We start from the raw sequence: 27,965 nt of genomic DNA, 5'->3' as shown, positions 1-27,965 counted from the left end.
ATAAAAGTTTTCAGTCTAGTTTAAAGTGGTCAGAGTTGGGGCAAGTCTTACATCTTCAGTAAGTTTATTCCAGCTATTTGTTGCATGGTGAATACATGATGCTCTCCTGTGATTGTTGTTTACGGGAGAGGTGTCTCATTCATGATTAATACATCACATAATAGTGCTAATGCTACACAGATCAGTTGGAAGCCATTGATAGAACAACATGTGGTGGAAATCCTCATTCAGTGTGATACTCACTATATCTTACTATAGATTAGGGAAGTAACCAACCACGTATCTTCTAGAAAAGGACAGCAGGGCATCCGAACTAGACCCCATGGTTTGCTGTAAAACCCCTCTATTCATCATTTATTAACATTAGAAGATCATAAACATGATTTACTGCAGAAGCCTGACTACTTTTGCTTGTGGCTTATAGGATGTTCCACAACCTGGCAACCAAAGTTGCTTTAATCAATGACTGATAACTGTTTTAAATGACTTATAGTAACCAGTAATAAAGCAGCCAATTGCTGCGTAAAACCAAGGGACTGTAAAGGGACTGCTTTTGACCCTTTACTTTTTTTGTTTGAAAAGTAAGGAGAGAGAGGGAGAGAGAGAGAGAGAGAGAGAGAGAGAGAGAGAGAGAGAGAGAGAGAGAGAGAGAGAGAGAGAGAGAGAGAGATTTTGTCAACGTGAAGCAGTTGCTCAGAGAGGACTCTGGATGGAGGAGGACGGATGGAGGGAGGGCAGCTCTGAGGATAAATGCGCTCTTTCATTTCAAAGTGAGAGAACTCCGTGACTGCAGGAGGCACACGTTTACATGGACAGAAACTCCCGGGAAACAACTGGTTGTTTCTTAATGTGAGAAAGTCAGCGGACAGGATCATGGAGAACACGTTACCAGAAGAACCTCACCTCCAACTTGTGGCGTGACTAGTTTCTGTCGACAGGAGATCTGGATCTTCAAATACGCGCTCAGGAGTCAGAGCGGATAAAGCGCGGCGCGGGGCGGCTGTTTGGGAAGGTGTTACGCATTAGTAATGCTTTAATGATTGTGAACTGCGGCCTCTGGTTGGACGGCACAGGTGCAGGCTTTTCTCGCCCAGAACATGGGTCACTGAGGTGTCAGTTCAGTTCTCGTCTCTTTATCCGAAAGAGCTTCCCGCGCTCCATAAACCCAAATGTTCCAACAAGGACTCTAAGAAACTCCCAAATCACGGACAGGAGTTCTCGTGTCGACTAGGTTTATTTGATTTCCATCTTTATTACTGGAGACTGGGTGTGTGAAGGAGCCCGCACACGCACAGCAGACATGCTACTGCGGCACCGTTTCACTGGATTTTGCGCGTCTCTTGGGAAAAGAGAAAGCTGAAAAGCGCGTGAGTTTATGTGTGTGGTTATGCACTGCATTTTCAATTGAGCAGCGGAGACCGCTTATTAAACCTTCGACCCCCCCTAAAAAAAAACCAGAACAACTGAGGAGAGACTTTCATTCGGTTTCATAAATGGAGCTGCGTAAATACCTGTTGTGCCTGGAGTTCATCCTTTTTCTTAAAGGTAAGAAACACATTATGGTCAATTTTTTAAGTTAAGAAGTCAACTTTAAATTTGCACATTGTTATTAAAATAAGATGAAACTGCTGAAGCATCACGTGAGTCTGAACTGATCACTGCCCTTAAAGCTGACTTGTGAACTTGAGAACTGAGGTCGACCCCTTGTCTGTGATTGATGCCTCTTCACTTCCCAGTTGCTCTCCTGTCTTCCTGCACTGTCTCTCAGGGTGACATGGTCACTGACCCCAGCAACGTTTGCACTTCAACAGACAACATGTGTGAATGATTGTGTCACACGTGCCTCCCTGAGTCCCAAAGAGCTTTATTATCTGTGACAGCATAAGTGACTGACCATGAAGACATTCCTTATGAGAGAAGCAGGCCTTTGAAAACACACGGCCACACTCCAGTTGCCTAAGAGGTCAAAGGTATAGGAGGCTGTGCATGAGTCCAACAAAGTAATGGTTCCTTGTTTTAAGCCTGTAATAAATCTATAAGTTATGTCAGAACCGAGGAAACATTTCATCTTGGAGGCCTCCGGCTGAAGATGTTCAGAGATATTTGAATGTATCTTCTGCCTAAAGGTTACTGGTTCCTCTTACAGCTGACACCTTCTGACCCTGGCAGCTGTGTAACTCGACCCCACCGGTCATATCAGCCATATCCATCGCTTACCCCTGATGTCTAAAATACCCCTAATAAGGCTCACCTCCTGTGCTCATGGTCAGCAGCCTCACACACCTCATTGAGTCATTCCTGCTCACCAGCAAGAAACCTAAGAAAAAGACCATTGTTGTCTCCGCAAACTCAAGTGTTTATGCAGCTGATAAGCTAAGAGGTTTAACCGCTGCATTATAGCATGCAGTGGAGCAAAATGAGATCAGTAGGCTGGTCTATTATGTGGTGCAAGGCATGGTGAGTTTGTATGGATGTATGTATAGATTGAGATGTCGGCATTTGTTAACGTGTAGACTGAAGAATGATTATCCACACAGACAGTTTACTATGCAGAATGCTTCTTATTCAGAGGCTCAGGAATGAATGAGGAACACATAAAAACACTCTCTCACACACAGACACACACACACACACACACACACACACACACACACACACACACACACACACACACACACACACACCTATTTACACACGCCTGCAGCCAAATGTTGCCTGTGGTTGGGTTTTACTCATTGCCCTCAATTATCAGTTTAAATCAAGCATGTACGGGGTAATTGTTCCCCTTTCTTTCCTGCGCAACCTTTGATTTATTTTTTGCTGTAGCTTACGTGACCTCAGTGTAAGTGTTGTTGCATGTGTGTGTGTGTGACTTTGCTTACTTGTGCATGTGTCATACAGGAGCGTAGGTGAGTGAGCATGTGTGTAATGTTAATGCTTTCAGCAGAGCTCCCCTGATGTGGACAGCAGGCATCCCATGCCTGTTACAGTCCGTTATGCTTTACTGAGATGTCGAACACAGGTGTGTGTGTGTGTGTGTGTGTGTGTGTGTGTGTGTGTGTCCTTGACTCCAGTTGTTCACATATTCTTGCTATCATTCTCCCAGCTATCTCCTTGTGGGTTGTTGTTTTTTTTAACTCTCCCATAATTGGCTGACTTTCATTCCTGCTCCCCCTCTTCTTCCACCCCCGTTCCCCACGAGAGGGTGACAGAGATGAGAACACAACAGGAACGAGACAATGGAGAGAAAATCTGTGAAAGTAGAGAAGAGGTGAAGGAGGGGGGATGCAAGGGAAACATTATGGGTCAAATATAGACGATAGTCAAGCTGCAGGACATTTCACAGAGCTATAAGTCCAGGATGTGGATTAAGAGAACCAGAGAAACAGAGAGGGGGGGGGACTTAAATATGTTCGTCTGTTTAAACAATATCAGTGTCTCTGCATACTGCAATAAGTGCTGGCATGTCTCAGCATCCAGAACACTGTAGTGTCAGATTCAGTTTCTGTGCTGCACAATCACAGCCACTCACAGCCAGCAGCAGTAGCGCCCAGAGCCGTACGTGTGGTTGAGAGAATCTGGACCCAGTTCGGCCTTGATACATGTTTGCCGCCAGTTGTCATGGCGATGGGTGGTCAGACAGGCTGCGGTACAGTGTCGTATATAAACCCCAAATGAAAATGGAACCAGAGGAGGGAGGACGGGACGGGGAAAACAAGGAACGGTTGGGAGGAGAGGGGGGGGCTTGTGGTACAGTTACGGCGTGTGTGTTTTAGGAGATGGTAAGAAGCAATTTATGGTTTATGAGAGAATGAGTGAAATAGGAGGATGACAGAGAAAATCAGTAGTAGGGGTTGTTATCTGGGGCCTGGTTTGTTGTGGAAAGCCATTTGGAAGCAGAGAGGCTGGTTGCTGATGCCACAAGAAGACAGAAACATTTTACTACACTGTGTGTCAGAGGGGCCCTGGTGAGAGAGTATAACGTGGTGCACAAAGGCTTGATAGAAAGCTTTTTATTCATTCTGGTCATGGAAATGGAAGATATAAAAGAATGTACTTACCTACGCAAAGTCCCATTGGTGAAGTGCATTAAACATCTGTGTAGAATCCGGTAGATGGCTGAAGATGAGCAGGAACCAGCTTTGAGAGTTTACAGCTACACTAGCAGCTCTTTACAAGCACAATAGTTCAGTTCAATGCTCGAGTTAAGCAAGTATGTAATGTTTACCCTGTTCAATATCTTAACATGGCAACACCTGCAAACTAGCACAAACTTTCAGCTGAGGATGTTGGGATTGTCGTTTAAACTGCAGGTGTTGTTTCATATACCCAAAAAGATGTTGACCCGACCGGTTCGCTGGATGAAAAGCTCACAAATCACAAACATTGTCAGAATGAATCTTGAGGTGGACATGGACGTGTTCAAAATGTCATGCCCATTCCTCCAGGAGCTGTTGAGATATTTAACTCAAAACCACAAATTAGCTTCAGTCCGACAAGAGTCGGTGGATCTCCAAAGTCAACACGATGAATCCTTTGGGGAGCATGCAAGTCAGTACACCATTTCATGGCAATCCATCAAGTAAGTTGAGATGTTTCAGTCTGGACTGAACTGGTGGACCTATCAGCAGAACGACATTACCATCCATAGACTCGTGCTGTAACCCCACCCCCACATATTTGTAGATCCAGTGATTAAATCTGGGCACAACAAAGAGAGAACAATTGGCTGGAGATGCAGTGATATTACAGGAGAAAACATCTGTCCAGAAGAGAAAGTGAATGTGCAGGTAAAAGAAACAACAGCATGTGGGAAAAGGCAGGAGCAGCCAGGGAAGAGAAACATTGGCCGTGTCCAGTTTCCCTCTGAAAACCAAGTGGAATCCCCCTCTGATTACCCTGGCCGAGGTAACGGTCTGTGTGTGCATGTGTGTGTGTATCTGTATACTGTATATGTGTGTGACTAGCTGGTGTGTGTTCTGGTCTTGTTCCCATCAGGATTACTTTTGTCTGGTGAAATCACTGAGTTACAGCCGGAGAGTCCGATGTCCTGGATGTCAACTCAAATTGATAAAAAACCTTTAACAAAAACACATCCAACACACCCTGCTTTTCCAGGGCAACAAATAACATGCAGAAGATGCACAAGTGGGACGAGTTAAATACCAACTGTCTAGAGCATCTTAATGTTTGTGAGGCTAAACTGAAAATACTAGTCTCCTTGACGATGCCCTTTAATTTAGGTGGAATCGTGTGTCTGAAGGAAATAGCAAGGGGAGTTTACATCCTGTCAGCCACTGACAACCTCAGCAAACATTTTTGCTGAAACAGGGAGTACATGCGGATACATTATTATTGGTGACTCAATCTAGCGCCACCATGATGTTCACATTTTTGGTTTTGAGTGAAACGTCTCGGGAACTAATGGATGCAGAAATGAATTAAATTTGTTCAACGCATTCATGTCCATTTAAGGATGAGCTGTAACTTCGGTGATCCCTGATTTGTTTTTGTGTGATCATCAGGTCAAAATGTTGATTTGCCCAATACTTTGGTTAGTGACTTCACTCAGCCACAGCTGTACTCTGTGTTTAGTTCTAATTAGCTAAGTTTAGCATGCTAACACTTGCTGACGTATACATCATAAACCCAAAACATGTTCAAATTCAGCAGTTGCATTGTCAGTATGAGCATGTTAGCATGCAGAGGTAAGCATTTAGCTCAAAGCACCGCTGTGTCTAAGTCGAGGAGGGTTTAAAGAGGAGATGTCATGCCTCATAGCTCAAGACCGGGTCCCAGAAACCGACAGAGGGACTAGGCAGGTATCTGTAGAGACTAATTGGGGAGAATGAGAACACGAAGATGATGAGCGGGAGGTCAGGTGACTGCAGGGCTAATCAGGAACCGGTCAAATGAAGAAGGGTGCGAAAGACTGAATACAACTGGAAACACAAAACAGTATGAGTATGACATCCATTAAAAGTATTTCAATTTGGTTAAAAAAAAAGTACAAAAACCTGTGACTGTTTTCAGAAAAAAATGAATACATGGACGCACTGACTCATAATAAAGTAATTCACTTATGTGGTCTGCAGTGTTGATAACAAGCCATTAATCCTAAATTCCTAATATTATTTATTTAAAATTCTAAAAGGTCATTATTAAACCCTTCATTTGCTCATTCAGTTTCACTCTGATTAGCATAGCAGGACACATTTAATCCATGTAGGTTTGCATTCGCTGTCGTTTTATGTATTTTTTCTGGCGTTGGAAAAACCGTATTAAACTTTCCCTTTCAGACTTTTAGACTGGACGAAAAAATGAGTTGTGCGTTTTTCATTTTGCCAGTTGGAACAGGTTTTAATGCTTCAGTTTACACCTTAATGTTCACAACTCAAGTGTCTGACTAGCATCTTGTTGCTGTCGGTCTTCTCTGTGTCTCCCTCACCTCTCTCCTCTCTGGATGTATGAAGGGCAGGCTTGTGCGTCACAACAGGGGGCTTACTATACTCCTAGTTTTTCTAACCCACACCCTTCCCTGCCTTGCCTGTTTTCTCCCCTCTCCTCTCCCTCTTTCCCCTCAGACTGAACTCCTTTTTCCTCAGAGGTTGCTTTGGTCACTCTGTTTATCCATCTTTTTCAGCCCTCCCCCTTCTCCCTCCCTCGATTCCCCCCTTGTAAGGCTGAGAAGGAAAATAATAATCCGACTCTGCATCTACGTGGATTGTGTTGAGTTGTGCATACACTCCAAGTTTTGCATTTATATTTCCCTCATTTTAACAGCTAATCAATATTGTTTATGTAAACGGATTCTTAATGCCTTAAAGCAAAATGTCATCATATTGGGAACTATGCTTACAGATAGATGAGAAGACTGATACCGCTGTAATGTTTGTACAATATATGAAGTGACTCAAAAATAGTCTGGCACATGGCAATTTGTAGTTGGTTCTCTTTGTTTTTATGCCTTAACTGCGGCCAATCTGGTGAACATGATATCTCTGGAATGCCTTCAGGAAATTGCTTCATGTTTGGTGCAAATGTCCACTTGGATTTAAGGATAAACTGAGATGATTTAGGTGGTCAAAGGTCAAGGTCACTGTGACCTCACGTCTGTACTATTCTTAAGAATGCCAAAAAACTGGACTCAAGGATGAAGCGGTCAAAATTCAGTGGAACAAGGGCCAAAGGTCAAGATGGTTGTGAGCTGTTGAAACACATTTAATCACACAGCTAATCCTGATCATTTCACACATTCAGTATGTAAGATGAAATGATGAAGTGATGACATTTTGGACAGACATGGATGTAAACCTCAGCATGACTGGTTGGCGAAGTCATTCAACCGCAAGTCAGTCATTCTAGTTACTTATTGAACCAACCAGATATCCCTTGTTCATGTGTGAAGCCTCCGATGTGCCGGCAGGCAGATTTAGTTACTTTTGGACGGGTCAAGGCTTGCTGTTTCCTCCTGTTTCCAGTCTTTATGCTAAGCTGGGCTAGCAAGCCACTTAAGCCACTCCATTTAAGTTGCTTTAAAGGTTGAGTAGGTGATTCTATTCAGAAACACTTTTTATTACTTGAAATCCTCGTAACACACCGATAGCAATCAATACATTAAATGCTCTGAATTAAAACATTTTTAAAAATGTCATCTGTGGCCGTGGTAGGACTGTAAAAACCCATCCAATCAAAAAAGTCGGACTAGAGAAAATGATTGGACGGTCTGCCTGTCTGTCAATGCTTACTTCCTGATTGCACTCTGCCGATCTCGAGCATCGTTTAGTGTTCTGGGGGAGCGGCTTTGATTAGAGGTCTGAACCAAAGGGCGGGACTTTTTCAGTTAAATGATGCATTCAAAGTCAAAATCTCTGTGTTTTTTCCAAATTACCTACTCAACCTTTAAGGTTGGAAAAAAATCATCTTATTCCACACCGTCTGGCAATCAATATCCTGTATCAGCCCATTCCAACTGTTCATTTAAGGTATACTGTATACACATTGATATACTTGAACCAGTGATTATGTTAGGTTATGACTGCACAATCTGTTCAAATGGAAATATTTGAGATGTATATATGAATCATTTCATCAATCATCATTAAGCCTGATATATTTGGCATCTTTGGAAACTTTGGGATCTTCACTGGAATTGAGCATTAACTTGTGTGTGTTTTTCTGCACAGCTGAGTTAATGATGACTTACCAGCAGCCTGGGGGGTTTTAGAGGAGAAGTACAAAAACATGTTGTGTTAAAGTCATCTGTGTAATATTATTTTCTGTTATTTCAGGGTTGTGTCAGTGTTTCAACATAGATGTAAAGCATCCGCGCATCTTCACCGGTCCAGAGGACGCTCTGTTTGGCTTCTCTGTTTTACAACATGAAGCAGACGGGGAGAAATCGTAAGTTCCTAATGAAGAATTAAAGAGAAAGATGACGTAGCATGAGTAAATGTTTTGATGATAAATGACGTGTGTCACCGTGGCGAAGGATGCTGGTCGGCGCTCCCTGGGACGGGCCGCCCAACAACAGGAAAGGAGATGTGTACAAATGCATCGTGGGAGAGGAGATGAGCTCAAACTGCAGCAAAGTGAATCTAGGTGAGAGAAACATAGTCCTTAACAGCTCAACTCTCCCTGCTGTTAACCAGATGCTACAATAAGCTGTCTGTCCATCCATCGCAGGTGAGACAGCTCTTCAGAACATTTCTAAAAACCTGAGGAATTCTCACCTGGGAATGACGCTGACTCCCGACTCACCTGATGGCTTCCTGGTAAGTGGTTTCAACACTTGATGAACAAGCCTTTCTATTTTCACTCCATGGGCGTTTGGGTGATGTGTGGGCGCCTGAAGGGATGTGGTTCAGACCAGGTTGTGTTAGTTTGACAGTATTTCAATGAATCATCGTGTTTTTATATGACTTTAGATGTGACTGATTCCCCCACTTCCTGGATACCTTTTTGGAGATTCATATGCACATAGACTGAGCTGGCTGACTGAACTGAGGCCTTGCTTTCAGTGAATCAACATCAACAACACTGTGATTACCATCATTATTGTGGGGCAACTCCTTCCTCCGGCTAATTTATGTTCTATTTTTGTGAGATTGTGGTGGGTTCAAATGAGTCAAAGTCCAATCTCAGACCAGTCCAGAGCAAGTCCTCATTTTTGTGACTAAAAGGTTCTTGATATGGAATTCGGATCATATTAGTGCCTCTCAAAACAGCAACAACTAAGCCGGCTGCTTGCAGCTAACAGTGCTAACCGTGCAAAAAACCAGCAACAACAGCAACAGTGCTGAAAGAGAAAACAGTATTTTCCTGAGGGGGAACCAGACAGTGAGCGTGAATCTCCTGAGACGGCCTGACCAATGGAGTTATTGGCTGTGACCTCTGTGAGCACAGGGTAACACCAGTGGGACACACTAACATGCATTAATATAAACATTCTCAATAGCTTTGTATTTTTTGATGCTATAGTCATGCTGTAAATAATTAATTGATCTATTTCATTATTTATCAAGTCAAGTCTATGATTCTGATAAACACATATCGCTGTTCTTCTCCGGTTTCTCCGGTTTTGAGGCTTCTGACTGGCGAGAGTAACACGCTGCTCCTGAGCCAGCGAGCAGAAATGTGTGTTTTTATGTGAGTTATTGTGTCGATATGTTAAACAAAGTGTGCTCGCGTGTTTTGGTGTCTGACTGCTGCTCTGGGTGTGGAGTTCATGAACGGCATCCAGCTTATCCCGCTCTAATGTGTGTGTGTGTGTGTGTGTGTGTGTGTGTGTGTGTGTGTATGTGTGTGTGTGCCTTGGTCTTCACCCCAGCGGTCAGGTCTATAACAGGATCGGAATGCGTCTCCGGCCCTTTGTTAATGACAGACCTACCAAAAGCCATAGCACCTCTCTCTCTTTCCTCCCTCCTTTCTCTCATCCCTCTCTTTCCTCCCTCCTTTCTCTCATCCCTCTCTCCATCCTTCTCCTCGGCCGTCTGGCTGCTGAGGAGAAACGTCTCATAATGACAGGGAGAGCAAAACCAGGATGTTTCTCTTTCTCTTTCACTCTCCCCCCGTTTCACCCCACATTCGCTCTCTCTCTCTCTCTTTTGTCTCCCTGTCGTATGCATGAGTTTCTCTTTTATCTTCTCTTTCCACCCTCCCCCATCCCCTTGTTCCTCCCTCTTGGTATGAAAGCCAAATAAACAGCGTGCTTTGAAGACAGAAATATTTTATACGATGCTCCAACCCCCCCAGCCCCACATTCAACCCCCTACACACCATCCCATTTAAATTGCTTTACTGGTCTTGTGTTCCAGCTCTGTTAAACCGCTCATGACAACAGCGACTGCCAACACGTCAACAACAGTCTCCCTCTCTCTGCCGCCTCTCCCTCATTTTTTCTCTCCCCCAAACCACACTATTGTAGTTTTTCCATGACTTTATTCCCTGTCGTGGCTTGTTTTCTTTTTGTTCCCTGTCTGCCCTTATTTAGTCTTTTTCCTGTGTTTATTCAGTCACCTGACCACATTTGTCTACGTGTTAAAAGCCCTTTGATAACCGCCGGTCTTGTGAGTGTCGCTGCTCCCGAGACCGCTTCACCTGTAATGCAGATGCTGATGTGTTTCTATGTGTCTATGTGTTGGGCAGGCCTGTGCCCCTCTGTGGTCTCAGGAGTGTGGTACATCTATGTTCAGCACTGGCATCTGTGCCTCCGTCAGCGATGACCTACAACCAAGAGAGACCATCGCTCCAACGGCGCAAAGTAACCACACATTTGCACAAACATGCCTAGGCACAGAAACACGCTGCCCAGGCCTGCTGTAGCCAGCCAGATCTGTTTTTGCTGTGCAGGGTGCTCCACGTACATGGACATCGTGATCGTGCTGGACGGCTCCAACAGCATCTACCCCTGGTACGAGGTCCAGAACTTCCTCAGCAACATCCTCAGCAAGTTCCACATCAGCTTGGACCAGATGCAGGTAAAAGTGCAAGTCAATGTGTCTTTGCATTGACTGTAAATATTATTAACATTCATAATGGAAACTTGTGGGTTTGAGTTTGAGTGAGTCTCCCACTCAAATCTCTGGAAGCCCTTAACTGTAAGACAAGCTAGTCCCTTGAGTGAAAACATGCAGAGTGCAGAACCAGTTTGGCAAATATGACCAGAATTAATAGCTTTAGTAATGTGAAGGGACGTGAGCCAGGGAGCTCAAGGTTGGAGGAATCGAGGGGGGGGGGGGGGGGGGGGGTCTTGGGATGCTATTCTGAGCTAAACAACAACAGGAGCGAGAGGGGTTTGGGTTTTGAGAGGGAGGGTAAGGGGGTAGCAGGCAATGTGAGGTGAAGAGGAAATACCTCTGGTTTTTGAATGAATTCAAAAATTCCCCCAAGTGCACTGTTTGCTTTAAGAACAAGCTCGGTACTTAAAGACATAGTTCACCCCAGAAACAAGAGTCTCAGATGTTGCTTTCCACAACTATGTGGCAGCCCAACCATGAACGTGTGGCATTGCTGACATACTTGTATGTGTGTGTGTGTGTGTGTGTCCACACATTCAGGTTGGTATACTGCAGTATGGAGAGGTAGCAGTCCACGAGTGGTTCCTGAAGGACTACCAGACCACACAGGAGGTGGTGGAGGCCGCCAAGAACATCAGCAGACAGGAGGGACGAGAGACACGCACTGCATATGCTATCCACACAGCCTGGTACGCATGTCCATCACCCTTCCTCCTCTCTTACTGGCTGGTGTTCTTTGTTCAAATTTACTGTAGATTTGGCTGGCTAACTGGAAACTGTCTGGCTGTTTTGATTTTGGTATAAATTCTTTGTTTTTCTCTAAATATCACTCTGTAATTTGCAGTTATAAGGACAATGAGTTCTGTTTTTTCATAACATGAGCACGATCCCAATCCTAATTTAGATAAACAGTCAGATGTAGGCTGTGTTAACAATCGCATACTAACGTACAGCATACAACATAGGTCTACTCTACTCTATCAGTACTATTAAGGATGCTATTAGCAGCAGAAGTATCACATGACTGACAGCCAGGCCGCTCTCAAGGCTCCCGGCCAGCGACTCCGTCACATCTCAAGAAAGTTAGAGCAGGCAACAACAAAAATCTCTTGCAAACCCATTACACACCTGGCCAGCGTCAATAAAGTCGGTGACTAGCTGATAAATATATTTGTCTGCTGGATGAATGAATAACCGACTATTTGCCAACGAGAATATGTGAATGTTGCGTTTACAGCTTGTTGTGCTGCCCCCAAGTGGCCAAAAAATCAGTTAATGCTAAAAATGTTTAAGCCAATATAATTTTTAGGTTCATATTGGATTTTTTTTACGCAAATTACTGATTAGAGACATACACATTATATTATCCAGACAAAATGTGTAGACCATCTATAAAATCCTCTATTGTTTGCCGAGTATTTTTCACCTTCATGACTCTTATTTGAGTTGGTAACCTAAGGCTAAAGAAACAGCTCTATACGTCGAGGGTCAATGGCTAAGTGAAAAGCTCTCCGTCTTAAAATATCCTTTTCTTTTCAAAATAAAATTCCTGCTTTATTAAAGTCATGCCCACATGGAACACCACACCCAGACCTGATGTGTGGCCACGGCTTCCTTTCTGGGAGGTGTATGTCTTGGCGAGGTGTTGAAGTCGTACATGCACACACACACACACACACACACACACACACACACACACACACACACACACACACACACACAGGTAATTGGAGAGTTCCTGTTTTCTGGTGCATTTAAAGGTAAAAGTTGGAGATGTTTAGGAGGAACATTTAAAGGGCAGTTGAAAAGCTTTAAAATGGAGCCAGTAAAATAGTGTGACTGTGGCATTAAAACACCAGTGACGGGAACTCCACTAGTACACACTCTCCGCTCATCACCTTTCAATGTCTCTGTCTTCCCATCCTGTCAGACGGTGAAAACACATGGTCAGCAGACTCATCAGTGCTCCTGATAAGAGAACAAAAGCTTGTTACTCAGAAGTCCTTTTTTTATTGCAAAAGTGAAGGTTTTCTCAAGTGCGTGTGTGTCGGGGTAAAGAAACCAAGCCAGGGTTACAGGGTTTTTGAAATAATATAAGATTAATTTGATACAAAAATATAACAACTTATGTTTTGACTTATATTCTTGCACACACACACACACACACACACACACACACACACACACACACACACACACACACACACAGATATTGGCAGATAGCAGAGCTGGCGCTCGGCAGGAGAGTGACAGGGTAGAAAAACAGTGAGACTAGTCGGCTGCTGGCTCAGCACGGCTGCAGGTGTGGCACAGCCTGGTCAGTAGTGCTCCTGCAGCTGTAAAAATACACACACACACACACCTAGAGATCACACACACACACCTACAGCTCACACACACACCTACAGGTCACACACACACACACACATGGATGAACACCAACACACAGGGCTCATGCCAGTCACTCAAAGTCACACACGCGTGCACACACACTTTTCTTACAAGGACTGACACTGACAGCATACTTTCCTTGATCTCCCCCCAACCTCACTTTTAACCCTCTTCACTGCATCTTGGACCTTTGACCTTTACCTCTAACCCTTGTGCTTATTATAAACTTAACCCCAAACCCCTTAGCCAACAAAGATCCTAAATACGGTAAATTTCCCTGAAGGTTTTTGGTGATTTGGTTTTTGTGTGGACATCAGCACACTCAGCGTTGTACACTTAAGCCTTGAAACTTGAGGACTGGACTTGACCGGGATTACTTGAGACTTGATTTATAGCATGATGGGAGAACAAAAGTGGGAAATAAATCCACAAAATCTGTATGTAATGTGATAAACAAATACTGTGATAATGCTTCTCAAAAGCATAATATAACCAGTCCACTCAGCCTCTCTGGTCCCACTACAACCAGTCCACTCAGCCTCTCTGGTCCCAGTACAACCAGTCCACTCAGCCTCTCTGGTCCCAGTACAACCAGTCCACTCAGCCTCTCTGGTCCCAGTACAACCAGTCCACTCAGCCTCTCTGGTCCCAGTACAACCAGTCCACTCAGCCTCTTTGGTCCCAGTACAACCAGTCCACTCAGCCTCTCTGGTCCCAGTACAACCAGTCCACTCAGCCTCTCTGGTCCCAGTACAACCAGTCCACTCAGCCTCTTTGGTCCCAGTACAACCAGTCCACTCAGCCTCTCTGGTCCCAGTACAACCAGTCCACTCAGCCTCTCTGGTCCCAGTACAACCAGTCCACTCAGCCTCTTTGGTCCCAGTACAACCAGTCTACTCAGCCTCTCTGGTCCCAGTACAACCAGTCCACTCAGCCTCTCTGGTCCCAGTACAACCAGTCCACTCAGCCTCTCTGGTCCCAGTACAACCAGTCCACTCAGCCTCTCTGGTCCCACTACAACCAGTCCACTCAGCCTCTCTGGTCCCAGTACAACAGTCCACTCTCTCGTCCCTTCGAGCTGAATGAGGCTCTACTGTCACATCGAGGATGATCTCAAACAGCAGAAAGTCCTCACACACATCACTGAAGGTAAAAGTTGCTCTGTGAATGTGGAAGTTGCCGTTGAAGGATCCATGTTTAGCGTGTTAGCCAGACCCCGACAGGCTTTCCTTTGAGAGTCTTAAGATTGCTAGGTATTTTTAAGTCAGAAATACACTATAAATATGTATAATGAGTTGATCGGTGTGTAGGTGTTTATTTGTGCAGAGCTAAAAGATTCATTACTGTGGGCCGGGTGCGCACCGGGAGCTGCATTCATTCAGTAATTCATTAGGATAGATCCATCAACCCGCGACCCTGAATACAGGATAAGCGGTAGACAATGGATGGATGGATCCAACAATGCAAATTATAACCGCACCCCATGTGTGAGCGGGGCAACTTTGTGAAAGCAAAGTTTCAGAAAGTCTGCTCAATGTAGCTTCATATTTGATCATACACGACAGAGGTCTTCTCATCTAAATAAGGAAATAGTTCTCATTTGAAAGGACTTGCTCTCAGCTTTCACATCGTTTCCAAAAGAAAACCTTGAGCAAGTTGAGCTGCCAATACACAAATGTGCGTCGGGGGAAAAGAAAATGCATGTGGCTTGGTTTTTACAGTGTGACGTTGACGTGTAAATGACAGTACTTGAGCGAACGGAGGACAGTTTCAATGCTGAGTATGAACATCAAACAGCCCTCTACAAGTGGATTAGCCGCTGATTTTTTTATAATCGCTCCACCCGTCTCAGACGGGTGGACACACACACACACACACACACACACACACACTCACACTCACACACAAACAGGCCGCTGCGCCATGTCATAACCACACTGCTGTGACTCCATAAACTGCCTTGTAAATACAACCAGGCTTCCCAATTAGCTCCACTTACTTTCTCTCTTCCTTCATCTCCTTTCTTTCATCCACATTTTTCCTCTGCTTCCCTCTCTTCCTCTTCTTCTTCATTCTCCTTTCCCTTACCTATTTATGTCCGTCTTGTCGTCTCCCTCTCCTCCTCACACTTTCCTTCCCCCTTTTATAGCTCTCTCTTCTCTCTTTGCCACCAGTTTTATTTCCCTGTATACATCACACAATCTCAATACCACATCAGAGCAGATGTCACACTTCTCAGTTGTAATATTTGGCTTCATTTTACTGACATTTATCACTCTTTTAATATGGGTCCCTTTTTCTCTGCCTTCCAGAAACCTCCCGTATGTTTTTCTGTTCGCTATTTTCCAGCTAAGGTTTTGTATTTTTCCAAACTTGTTGTTCACCTGTTTGCCAACTTTTGTTTCTCATCTTATCCAGTCTTTTACTCATCAGTTTGTTCCTCTCTGCTATTTGTCTTCCACTCCTCTCTTCTGTTCTCTCCTCTCTTTCTCAGCACCCATAATTTGCAGACTGCATAGGGGAAACGGTTGTTTTTAACTCTGAGTTTCTTGCGGCTGACCACAATGTTATATTTAGGGCTGGAGTTAGGCCTGAAAATGACTGAGTTCATTCGCAGTGACTACTCTCGCCAGTTCACTGCATGTGTGTGTGTGTGTGTGTTGGTCTGAGGCTTACCAACACTATTCGATGCTTGAATCAGGTCCCACTGAGAACAGGTTTCCTGCAGACAAACAGGGTGCGGCCTGAGTCCATTTGAGCGTGTGTCATTTAGGGTTCCTCTCTGTCCTGGCTCACCCGGACGGGAATGCACAGATGCGGCCGCTGCGTGTAATGACACATACACGCCGCATGCGATGACCAGCTCAAATCAACTGGCAGCTAATGTGTGTCTGCCAGATATGACTGATATAGTTGTGGAAAAGTCCAGTTGTGACTATTTATATAGGACTTGATGAGAGGGAGCTTAAATTCAATCTCTGTGTTAAATAGAAGCACTTGAAATTGCATATTATCTTTTGAGAAATGTTTATTTTAGATTTTAGGAAACCAAGTGACTGATACTCCCTGGCATCCTCCCTCTCCCTCAGGCTCTTTCTCTTCTATTTTCCTTCTCTTTCCTTCTTGCGCTCTCGGTCTTGATTCGACATCATTCAGCTGAATGTTTATCCAAACTAGCCTGACATCTCAGTGTGTGCTTCTTTCTGTCTTCGTAGCACCGAGGCGTTCAGCACTGAGCACGGAGCAAGGGAGGGCGCCACCAAAGTGATGATCGTAGTGACAGACGGAGAGTCACATGACGGGGAGGAGCTACAAGACGCCCTGGGCGAGTGCGTGGACAGAAACATCACCAGATACGCCATCGCTGTGAGTACATCAAGTCCGATGGGTCATTCTGATTCAAGGAACTGCTAACCTGAAAATAATCCTAATTTCTGGGGCAGTTTCAGGATCTAGTGACGCTCATCATTTCTACACTGAGTTGTGGGAAACACAAAAACAACTAACCTGCATCCTCAGTGGTGTAGAGACATTCCTCACACGTTTGTGTGGTGGTTTGTGTGCCCATGTACACCCCGAAGCAGCCACACAATAGCACCACCACTCCCCCAAAAATAACAGCCCTAAAATACCAAATGAACCACTCAAGTCTAAAATAGCCGAGTGGGAACTAAAACTCTTCCTTTTCAGCCCCACCCGACCCCCGACACACAGAAACACACCGAGTGGTTAGTGTCAGAGGGGCAGACAGACTGTAGGGGCCAGGCTGGTTGCAGACCCCTCCCTTCCCCACAAGTGAAGCTGGGGAACCTCCAGACTCCACTGGGACCACAGAAGAGGAGAACATAAGGAGTGTCCCTATAGAAATATGTGTAGATGAAGACAATCAGACATAACTAGTCATTTATGGACGGAGAAGGACGGAAGTAGGAAGGAAACATGTTTTGGAGAATTAGGGAGAACGGGGTTGGTTGTCACATTCATTATATCTCGGCACCAGAAGGCACTGTCTCTCAAATTTTGGTATGGAAATGTCCAGAATTGGGATCAGAGCTCACCGACACAGCCTTCTTTGGAGTAAGACAGCTGCACTTTAGATGAGAGGACTTTTTGTGTTTTTCATGTCAATTGTAAATATTCAGCTCCTCAGTATTTTTCTTCTAGACTTTGACACAAAGGGTTTATAACAAAACATTCTTAACCCTTAAAAAGTGTGAAGGGAAAGCTATAGTTTAGACTGTTGTTAGCTCCCTAACTAGTTGTTGGATGGTTGTTAGCCTTGATGCTAGCAAAAAAAGCCAGTTGGGTTGGTTGTCACATGTGAAGTCAAGCTGTATCCTCACTGACAGCCCAGAGAAGGAGAGAACAGAGCAGGGAAAGGCAGCCAGCAAGCAAAAGAAAGGGAGGAGAAGTCTTCATCAGATGAAGAGGAACATTTTTGGTTAGTTTTTATGGAAACGTTCTCCAACAGCCGTTCAGGGGAGGTATGGGAGAAGTGCAACCAGTGGGCACACAAGCCCTGCTTAGTTGGAGTGAGCAGACCCTACATTTGCCATCACTGGATCTCAGATAGTGAACATGTGTAGCCTGGTTGAGTCGGCTATTATTGTTAGGCCCATTATTGGTTCTTTATGTTGTTATATAGGCTGGCCTAAAGATGTGTTTCCTGTTCCTTGCTCATTGTGTGTTAAGATGCACTAAGTTATGTAGGCCTATTTGTCAATGCAATTTAACTTTCAAATTTAGTTCTGCCTCCTTGCCCTCAGATTTTTCCCATTAAGATAACATTGTGACAAACAACCCCATAGTGTGTGAAAACCATCCCTGCTATGGGTTTGGTTGTCACAATGTGTAAGGGTGTCTTTGATAGTTAATAACGGCTTTGTTACATTAAGTTGGAAAATGAAAGGGATACACATTTCAAGCCAACACCTTAAGCTTCAATTGAATGTAGGAATGACTATTGAAAGATGTTTTGATGATGAGCAATTCACACTACAGTAAAAAGTGTGCCTACCAACCCCGTTCTCCCTACTTCTAGAGTCAGGGTACGGGTCGAGCACAAAGTGTGTACGCAGCCTGCGATGCCAAAAAGCAAAATATAAATAAAACTGGATGAAGAAAACAAAAGAGAATGAGGTTGTGGTGAAGGGATGACAGGTAAGTGCTACTTGTAACAGCAGCAATGTCCTGAGGTTTGCTCTCTGGGCTCTGTGTGTGTGTGTGTGTGTGTGTGTGTGTGTGTGTGTGTGTGTGTGTGTGTGTGTGTGCGTGTGTGTGTGTGTGTGTGTGTGTGTGTGTGTGTGTGTGTGTGTGTGTGTGTGTGTGTGTGAGTGAGTGTAAATGGCTCACGTGGGAGGGCAGAGCTTTGAAAACAAGAGCACAGTCAGTGTTTTATACATCAGTGGGCCTGGAAGTGTGTGTTTGCGGGGGAGTGTATGCAGGGCCATGTGTGTGTACATACACTCGTATTCATTTATTCAGACTCAGTTTAGATTCCAAGCCCCTAAAATCTGGAAAAGTGTTATTTCTCTTTCTCTGTGCCTGTAAAAGCCAGCGGCAGGTCGCAGCCTGAGTGGACTTCAGAACACCTTAATGTCCATATTTATATGAAGGCTCTTTACACCCGTCTCCACCCCGACCCTTTGAAAACAGAGGATTTCCTTAGTTTGCTTGGCAGCTGGGGTCGCAGGGGGAGATTGTGGGGTTTGGTTTCTCTCGTGGAATTTTCTCATTTGTACTTCAGGCGTTAAGCCAGAGGGCGACTGCTGCTACAGTAGATCTCCTGCGTGAGTCATCCCTTCACCTCGTAGCGAGGCCTGCGCTCCTCATTCACAACTCTCCGGAGGCTGCCATTTCCTCTGTTGTTATGTTTTCCAGTCAATCTGTTGCCTTTAGGTATTGCTTAATGACCAGTAAATGACACAGGCAGTAAGTGTGTTTATCTTCACTACAGCTCCAGGTGACTTGGCTGCTGATTCAGAGTGAACATCTTCTCTATCCGTCTCTCTCTTCAGCGTCCCTCAGAAACATGGAGAAGTGCTCTACATGCCAGAGTGTATGTGCAAGTGCTTTCCAGCTTAATCCATGATCTCTTCCCTCTCTCTTTCTCACGCTGGCCTCCAGGTTCTGGGTCATTACATCCGCCGGCAGCAGGACCCTGAGACTTTCATCAAAGAGATCAAGTCTATCGCCAGCGACCCCGAAGAGAAATACTTCTTTAATGTGACGGATGAAGCGGCGCTCAATGACATCGTGGATGCACTGGGAGATCGCATCTTCACTCTGGAAGGTTTGTGATACAGGGAGCCTGCGGACGAACGAAAGATGTTCAAAAGAAAAAGAAAAGAAAGGAAGCGGCAATGTTGCAGTTCTTTAAGTCACTCACGATTAGCATGATTAGCATTATTAGCATGATAAGCACTAAGGATCTGTAGTGTTGCAAAGCACATGATTAATCCGTTCATTTTAAAATAATCCCTCAAGTTTTATACATAGTTGTGTCATATGATAGCACGCTGGCTATTGGTCACAGTTATTTTGATTTACTTTGCATGACAGCAATTAAACCAACTCATTTATAAATTCTAAATCACCTACTTTAACATTTAGTTCTTTTGTATATAAATACAGACACATTATAGGATCATCTGATATCCTTTATAAGGTCGAAGACATACACCAATAAAGCTGTATTTTAAACTCCATGGTGACAAAGTCATTCACAATTTTAACAGCAAAACTGTCAGATGAATCAACATATTTTGATTAATAAATTAGATTGATGAGTCAATTTATATAAAGGACAGGAGGGGGGGAAAGAGGAATAATAAGAATATGAGACAGAATTGGAGAACATTTAACAGGGTGGAAGAAAATGAAGGAGGATTAAGTCCATGTGAGAAAATACAGAGTAGTTCTGCAGAGAAAGCAAGAAAAGAAAAAGACGGTAGAGGGAGAGCACAGCTATCACAATAGTTGCAGGAACACGAGAGGAAGGACGGTGAAAAGCGCTGCCACCTTCAATGTTCAGGGAAATGAGAGAGGAAGGGACGGGAGGAGGGGAAGGGTGAGGCGAGTCTGCCACCCGTTGTCCTCAGGGTGAGTGAAGGTGCTAATGATGGCATCTCCGGAGAGGGGGAGGAAGGCAGGGAGGAGGTGTGTAATATGACTGACTCGCTGTCTCTGTCCACTTCCAGGCACGCTGGGCTACAACCAGAGCTCCTTCCACATGGAGATGTCTCAGATCGGCTTCTCCACACACACACTGGATGTAGGTCCGGCAGCCTGTCGTACCTTTGTGTGAACCACATGCGTTTTACTTGTGCGACTCATCCATGTCCTCCTCCGTTCTCCAGGATGGCATACTGTTTGGCATGGTGGGCGCCTACGACTGGGATGGCGGCGTGTTGAAGGAAGGGACCAGCGGACGCATCACGCCGCCCAGAGAGGCCTTTGAAAGCGAGTTTCCACTGGAGCTTAAAAACCATGCTGCTTATTTAGGTACCAGCAGATCACATCACTGATCACGATGCTAAAAGCATCACACCTGTTGTTTCTGCGTGGTAATGCATATCTATCACACATGATTGTGTTATTGTGTGGTGTGGCTTGGACGGATTCTTGTGGAGAATTCTTGTGATGGTGGAGAGCCCAGACTTTATAAATTAGCTGCTGCAAGGCCTCTAAAATCACCCAGTCTACCAATCAGTTTGTTTATCATTAGAACTGCAATGATCACAACACAATCAAATTATCTGTAGATTATTTTCTCAATTTGTCGTGTTTACAAGAAGTTTATGAGAAATGTACAATATCCTAAATCCCAAGGTTTAGTTTAGTTTAGTTTATTAGGATCCCCATTAGCTGGGGCACAGACCCAGCTATTCTTCCTGGGGTCCAGCAGTAAAATAAATACATTCCGGTAAAAATCAATACATTCATTTAACCAAAAATCAATTACAAAATGAATTTACAAGAGTTTAATTTAAAAGGTACATTGAAAATACTCTTTAAAACATCTAAAATATTCTAGACCTCTGGAGATGTTTGCCCCTGGCTAAGGCTATACTTCTTTGATGTATGATTGGCCCAGATGCTTTTTTACATGTTTTTTAAACGTTAATTTGCTATTTATTGTAGTTAGGATAGTTGGCAACTTGTTCCATGCCATAATTGATCTATATCCAACTGTATGTTGAAATGCATTAGTGTTTGTCTTTGGTACACTAAAGGTGACGAGGTAAGAGCTGGTCGTGACATTTGCTCCCACCACAAACCTCCCTCCTTTAAAACAGTTTACTCCATCTGAAGGTCCAAGTAGACCCATATACAGGGCTGGCCCAAGGCTTTTGGGGGCCCTAAGCAGAATTTGATTTCAGGGCCCCCCCCCCTCCGGTGTGCTTGACACAAATGTCACACTATAATGTTACATTATAAATTGTATTAATTATTAGATATATCACATGTATGATAATGGGTCCCTATTAAATCAGAATTATCTTTCTTTTGCGTACATACTTTGATGTTTATGTCACCTGTTTCATTTATTTAATATGTAGGAAAAAAACACGGTATTTATCAGCATTATTATTAATAACTATTACTAAGGGGCCCCTGATTGGTCGAGGCCCCTGGCTGAAGCCCAGGTAAGCCTGTGTATTAAGGCACCTCTGCCAGCAGATAAACTATTTTAATTGAATTTAATCAATTGTCCATGTCAATTCACTGCTTTCCATCTCGCATTCGTCCAGAGTTTAACTAAACCTTGACTGAGAGCTGGCATATTTTAGCTAAGCTAGCTAAGCTAGTCTACACTCACCAGAGAAATGTAGCATGCTAAACTACAGCTAGCAACATGACAAAAGGTAGGTCAACTACATCAAACTATTTTTTTAAATGTTATTTTAACCAACTTCATTCCAGGTCAATGCTGTTAATATATAGATGTATAATTTAGTATGAACACACTTAGGCCTAATAAACATTATGATTTATAAATTAGATATATTCAACGACAACATACACCTTACTAGCATAGTAACTTCTACCTGCCTTGCATTAACTGTACATACTACATCATCTGTAGCATATTCATATAATTACACAGTGTATGACCCTGGTGACGCCTCTCCATCCCCCCGTCTGCTACTTTATCTGACGGCATCCACCATAAGATTGGTACCTGACATGTGACCACACCACGCTACTGACAAATATAGTTAAACTAGTCCCCATGCTACATATCACCAAAGAAACAAAAAAGAAAGTTATGGTATAATATTTTCATTTGAAAATTTAAAAAAATCTGGTTATTATTGCTTATATATGAACATGTTTGCTGCTGGCTTCCATGCCCCCCCCCCCCCCTGGCAGCAGGACCCCAGAAAGCCCCCCCTGGGGCCTGCTTGTGAATGAACTCCTGCTCTGGAGCAAACTCTCAAATCACAAACGTCAGACCTCTTTCCACCAGCATGTACAAAGATGCCACGTTATTTAACTTCAAGAACACCGGTATGACTCACGTTGCAGTGTCAGATGAAGTTTCTTTTTTGAATTGTGTTTCCAGGTTACACGGTGTCCTCTGTGATCGTTGGTGACTGGAAGAGGCTGTATGTCGCCGGTGCTCCTCGCTTCAAACACAAAGGCAAAGTCATCCTGTTTGAGCTGAGCAACGAGGGCGATGTGAACATAGTACAGGCTCTCAATGGAGAACAGGTAACCTCTCTCCTCATTAGTCCCTCCTCTCCCTTCAGCCGTTTTTATTTGTGCTTTCATAAGAAAACAGCCAGAATCTCATTTGTCAGAGAATAACACAAGGTTTCCACCTAGTGGCAGTAAGCTGACAGAGCAGGTTTCTGTCTGTAGATTGGATCCTACTATGGCAGTGAGGTGTGCGGGCTGGATATTGACCAGGATGGCATCACTGATGTCCTTCTGGTTGCAGCGCCAATGTACCTCGGCTCAGGAAACAAGGAGACTGGAAGAGTCTACATCTACACCCTCAGTGGGGTAAGACAGCAGGGGCACGGGTCATTCATGAAACTCCTAATAACAACTGCTCAAAGACTGATGTATGCATTTAGCTCCAACTCTTCCCTCCTTCTCTTTTCTCCCAGGAGGAGGTGTTTGTATCCAACGGTACTCTGAAGTCGGAGGAGAAGTCCCAGGATGCCAGGTTTGGTTACGCACTGGCAGCCGCTCCAGACCTCAACCACGACGGCTTCACGGACCTGCTGGTCGGAGCCCCGCTGGAGGACGAGCACAGGGGGGCCATCTACGTCTATCACGGAGACGGGATCTATGTCATCCACAATTACAAGCAGGTACTTGGTCGTTTGCCCACAGTTACATTTTCACTGGTGTACTTTTCCAATGCAGTCAAAGTGATGTTTCTTTCCATCCATCCCAGCGTATTGCAGGGTCATCACTTTCCCCGTCTCTGCAGTATTTTGGCCTCAGTGTGAGTGCTCGGTTGGATTTGGATGGAGATGAGCTAATAGACTTGGCAGTGGGAGCACAGGGCAGTGCTGTACTGCTCAGGTGGTATGGCACAATGTGTGTGTGTGTGTGTGTGGGGGGGGGGGGGGGGGGGGGGGGGCTGCAAGCACATTAAACAAGTTCAATGCACCGCCCATAGAGTGCTGACTAGAAGTGAATATCGCACTGGTTCCCTCAACAAAGATCAAATGAGATTTTTATTATACATATACATATAAAAAGTGATGTTTAAAGGTGATGGTCACTGTGACCTCACAAAAAAAAGTTGGCCATAAAGCAATAATAATTTACATGCACATTTTGACAATTTCACACAATGATAAAATTGAGATTTTACACTTTGGACAGATAGAAACAAAGGTTTATGATACTGTTCATCAAGTTCGTCTTTACAAATGAACACCACTTTGATGATTTACATAAATGCATTTAAGACAGGAGCTTCAAAATTCATGAGACCACAGACTATATTTCAGCTATTTAACCAAAAGAAAAAACACTGACTTTCAAACAAGGATCTGGAAGTGCAAAAATGTGAACTCACTCCTCCGGTGCTCTACATAGAGCTAGTTTCCACATAAAAAAAATCCCATGGGGATTGAAATCATCCACATATACAGTTTTTTGTGGTGTCACGTGATTAAATCCTGCTTTCCATCCACTCTTCCTCCTGTTTGCAGCTCTCGAAGCATCGTCCAGATCAACGTGAGTCTGTCCTTCCAGCGCACTCCATCAACGTCATTCAGAAGACCTGCCAGAGGGGGGGCAGAGAGTCCGCCTGTCTCAATGCTACGGCCTGCTTCACCACCGTCTCCCGCTCCCCTGGACCACACAGCAACAGCTTCAGTACAAAAACTGTCTTTGTTCAACCCTCTCTAACCCTTAGAACAAGGACTGTGAATTGGCCAGACATGATAATTGGAATGGGAATTTTCCCTACACTCACCATCTGTCGTAGCCACAGACTGGTCCTAATTACCTGCTCTCTCCCTCAGATCTGTGGGTGTCGGCCATGTTGGATGACAGGAAGTTGTCTGCGAGGGCGCTGTTTGACGACAGCTCCCACCGACAGACCCAGCTGGCAGTCCGAGTCCACACAGGACAAACTCTCTGCTACAAACTGCCCTTCCACGTCTATGTGAGCGTTGTCACACGCAGCAACCACAAGGTCACATTGAAATCATTTGGGGACTTTATTCCATCTCTCACATTTGTGTCTGCCTTTGTTTTTTGTTGTTGCAGGACACGGCAGATTACATTCGTCCGATTAGCTTCTCACTGCAGTTTAAGATCAATGACACAGAGAGTGGTCCAGTGTTGGATGAAGGCTGGCCAACAACTGTCAAGAAATCTGTGAGTGGATATCATTTCCAGCTTCCTTCCTGCATCCCATCCCCTCCCTCTGTCCTCCCCTAAACATGCTGTCCTCTCCAGATCCAGTTCTTTAAAGACTGTGGTGAGGACGATGTGTGCACAACAGATCTGGTGCTGCAGGCTCATATGGACATCTCTGGGACACGGTAGACAAGATTCTTCTCATTCTCTTTCCTTTCGACATCCGTTTGACGAGATCACATACCTGTAGTTGTTCGGTTACACCGAGTTTCCATTGTGTTTGGTCCACAGACAGAAGCCTTATGTGATTCGCAGCCCTCGTAGGCGTCTGGCGGTGGAGGTGCAGCTTCAGAACAGACTGGAAAACGCCTACAACACGAGCCTCACGCTGCACTATTCACGCAACCTACACTTCTCCAGCCTCAGCATCAGGGTAAAGCACACACACACATACACTGCAAATACATGCAGCACCATGTGAAACACATGTACAAGTAAACTAACGCACCATTTCTGTCTCTCCCTTTCTTTTCTTTGGATGTAGGAGGATGCCCACTTTAAGATTGAGTGTACAGCTCTCATTGCCAACAGCCACTCGTGTAACGTCAGCTATCCAGTGTTTCGCTCCCAGTCAAAAGTATGTCCGTGCCGAGGAAATCACTCCCATCACTCTCTCGACTCAGCCTACTCATACTTCAAGTCCTCCAGGTGAAATGTGTCCCTTCAGCAGGCCGTTCACCAGTTTTTCTGTTTTTTCTTTGCAGGTTAACTTCATGTTGGAGTTTGAGTTCAGCTGCACATCTCTGCACAGTCGCGTGCAGATGAAGCTTCATGCTGCAAGGTAGCTCAACGCTGCTGTTTCAACATACTCCATACATAGTTCACCAAGACTGGAAGTCTTAACCCTCTGGTTCCCTTACAGTGACAGTGTGGAGAGAGAGGACACTCTGGGGGACAACAGTGTTCAGCTGCAGAGTTTTGTTCAGTATGAACCAGATCTGTTTGTTAGCAGGTATGTGTGCAGCACACAGTATGCAAATTTCAATAATACACATTTTAGCTACTTATTGCATTGATGTGTTTTTTTCTTCCATTTGTGCAGTGACTCTAATTTGAACCGATATGAGGTCCACCCAACCCGGACAGCGTCAGAGGCAACTGGACCAGAATTCTACACACACCTCAGGGTAAAGCTATGAGTCTCATGCTATTTTTTTATTTTTATTTTTATTTAAATGAATAACTTCAATTCAACCCATGGCTTCAAGTTATTATTGTAACACTCTAATCATCATCACTCTAAACTAGAACTACTACTTGACGGTTGTATGTCTCTGCCAGTTTACATCCACATCTGTCCAAAATGTAATTTTATCCCATTAGACCTTTGTGTGAAATGACTTGGACTTTTTACGACCAAAGTCAATTCAGTTAATTTGTGGATGTTTGTTCCAAATCTGAAGAAATACCCTCCAAGAGAGATATTGCCTTCAGAAAGGGACAGACGGAGAGTTCGTAAACTGCAGCCATCACCAGCACAGAGGCATAACATTTGAGCATTTCTGTTTGTGTTTTTAGCTGCAGAATCTGGGCTGTTACTCTGTGAGTAATCTGGAGCTGAGGCTGCATCTGCCCTCTGTGGCTGCAGGAGACAGAGTCTTCATGACCGTCACAGATGTCTTTTCATATAACGTGAGTAGTGCTGCTGGTTGAGTGTTTGCATCCGTCTTTTATATCATATCTGACAGACTGAATTTGCCCCGTAGGCAACGGGGGTGAACTGCAGCGTGCTGAGTGATCTGGCCCAGCTGAAGGCCAGACAGAGAGATGTACGCTCCCTTCATCCTGAAGACATGATGCAGAACGACATACTGGTGAGACCCCTGGTAGCACAGCAGCTACTGAGCAGCGTGCAGCATCAGTATACGTCATAACATGCATGTTTCTCTCTATGCGTTAGAACTGCAGCAGATCATGGTGCACGGAGATCGTGTGTGAAGTCCAGCAGCTCCTTAGAGGACAGGCCGCCGTCATTCGCATCAGCCGCAGAGTTCATGATGATTTTTTCAGAAAAGTGAGTTATCATTTAATTTCAGCCTAAAATGTTCTTTCTTGTGCCACAATTATTGGTCATCACTCGTGCCTCTTCTTGCAGGCCAAATACAAGTCTGTGAGGATAATAGGTGCCTATCGCGTCGCAGCTCAGGAGACGAACCTCATTACTCTGGGCACAGGAACCGTGTGGAGGGAGGTAAGAGGAATGTAGTGGGGTTTGGAAGGACAGAATGGGAATGGCCTTCACTTAAATCTATCCATCTATTTTTCTGTAGACTGTGTTGGAGGTGCTAAAGGGCCGAGCTATTCCCATCTCGCTGTGGATTCTGATTGGTAGCATCATTGGAGGTTTGCTGCTACTGGCGCTCATCATTTTCATACTGTGGAAGGTATTTTCATTTTACATCGACATCTAAATCCAGGAAAATTAAGCATGTTGTGGAGAGAATATATATCTCTCTTATTTCTCGTCAGATGGGATTCTTTGCACGCAAACAGAGAGGCGCGGATGAGGACCATGAGGACTGAGCCCAACTTTTGCTGCCATGACAACAGTCATTTGCCATGATAACGTATCAGGCACAGAGACAGTAAGGACTCGATACACAGACGCAACAGGCACCTCCAGGACCAAAGACAGAGAGAGAGAGGGTCCAACAGAAAAGC

General features: G+C 44.5%; 1 protein-coding gene across 1 annotated transcript; it reads left to right on the top strand.

Annotated features, from left to right (window-relative positions):
• The first annotated feature begins 763 nt into the window (after window positions 1-763).
• On the top strand, window positions 764-27,913 carry itga10 (integrin, alpha 10). Its single transcript, XM_084026236.1, is given in 31 exon segments — window positions 764-1,545; window positions 8,292-8,403; window positions 8,492-8,601; window positions 8,686-8,774; window positions 10,648-10,762; window positions 10,852-10,979; window positions 11,559-11,707; window positions 16,625-16,775; window positions 19,536-19,701; window positions 20,609-20,682; window positions 20,768-20,912; window positions 22,978-23,126; window positions 23,277-23,420; window positions 23,528-23,734; window positions 23,821-23,951; window positions 24,590-24,630; window positions 24,633-24,755; window positions 24,905-25,047; window positions 25,152-25,262; window positions 25,344-25,429; window positions 25,536-25,677; window positions 25,789-25,881; window positions 26,009-26,085; window positions 26,167-26,256; window positions 26,347-26,431; window positions 26,823-26,936; window positions 27,011-27,118; window positions 27,205-27,318; window positions 27,400-27,495; window positions 27,575-27,688; window positions 27,774-27,913. Coding segments are annotated over 31 exon segments (3,513 nt in total). The 5' UTR covers window positions 764-1,493; the 3' UTR covers window positions 27,828-27,913.
• The last annotated feature ends 52 nt before the right edge of the window (window positions 27,914-27,965 follow it).

This window comes from Eutrigla gurnardus (assembly GCF_963514095.1).
Source record: "Eutrigla gurnardus genome assembly, chromosome: 14".
Taxonomy (NCBI): Eukaryota; Metazoa; Chordata; class Actinopteri; order Perciformes; family Triglidae; genus Eutrigla; species Eutrigla gurnardus.
This window is presented reverse-complemented; position numbering and strand designations above follow the sequence as displayed.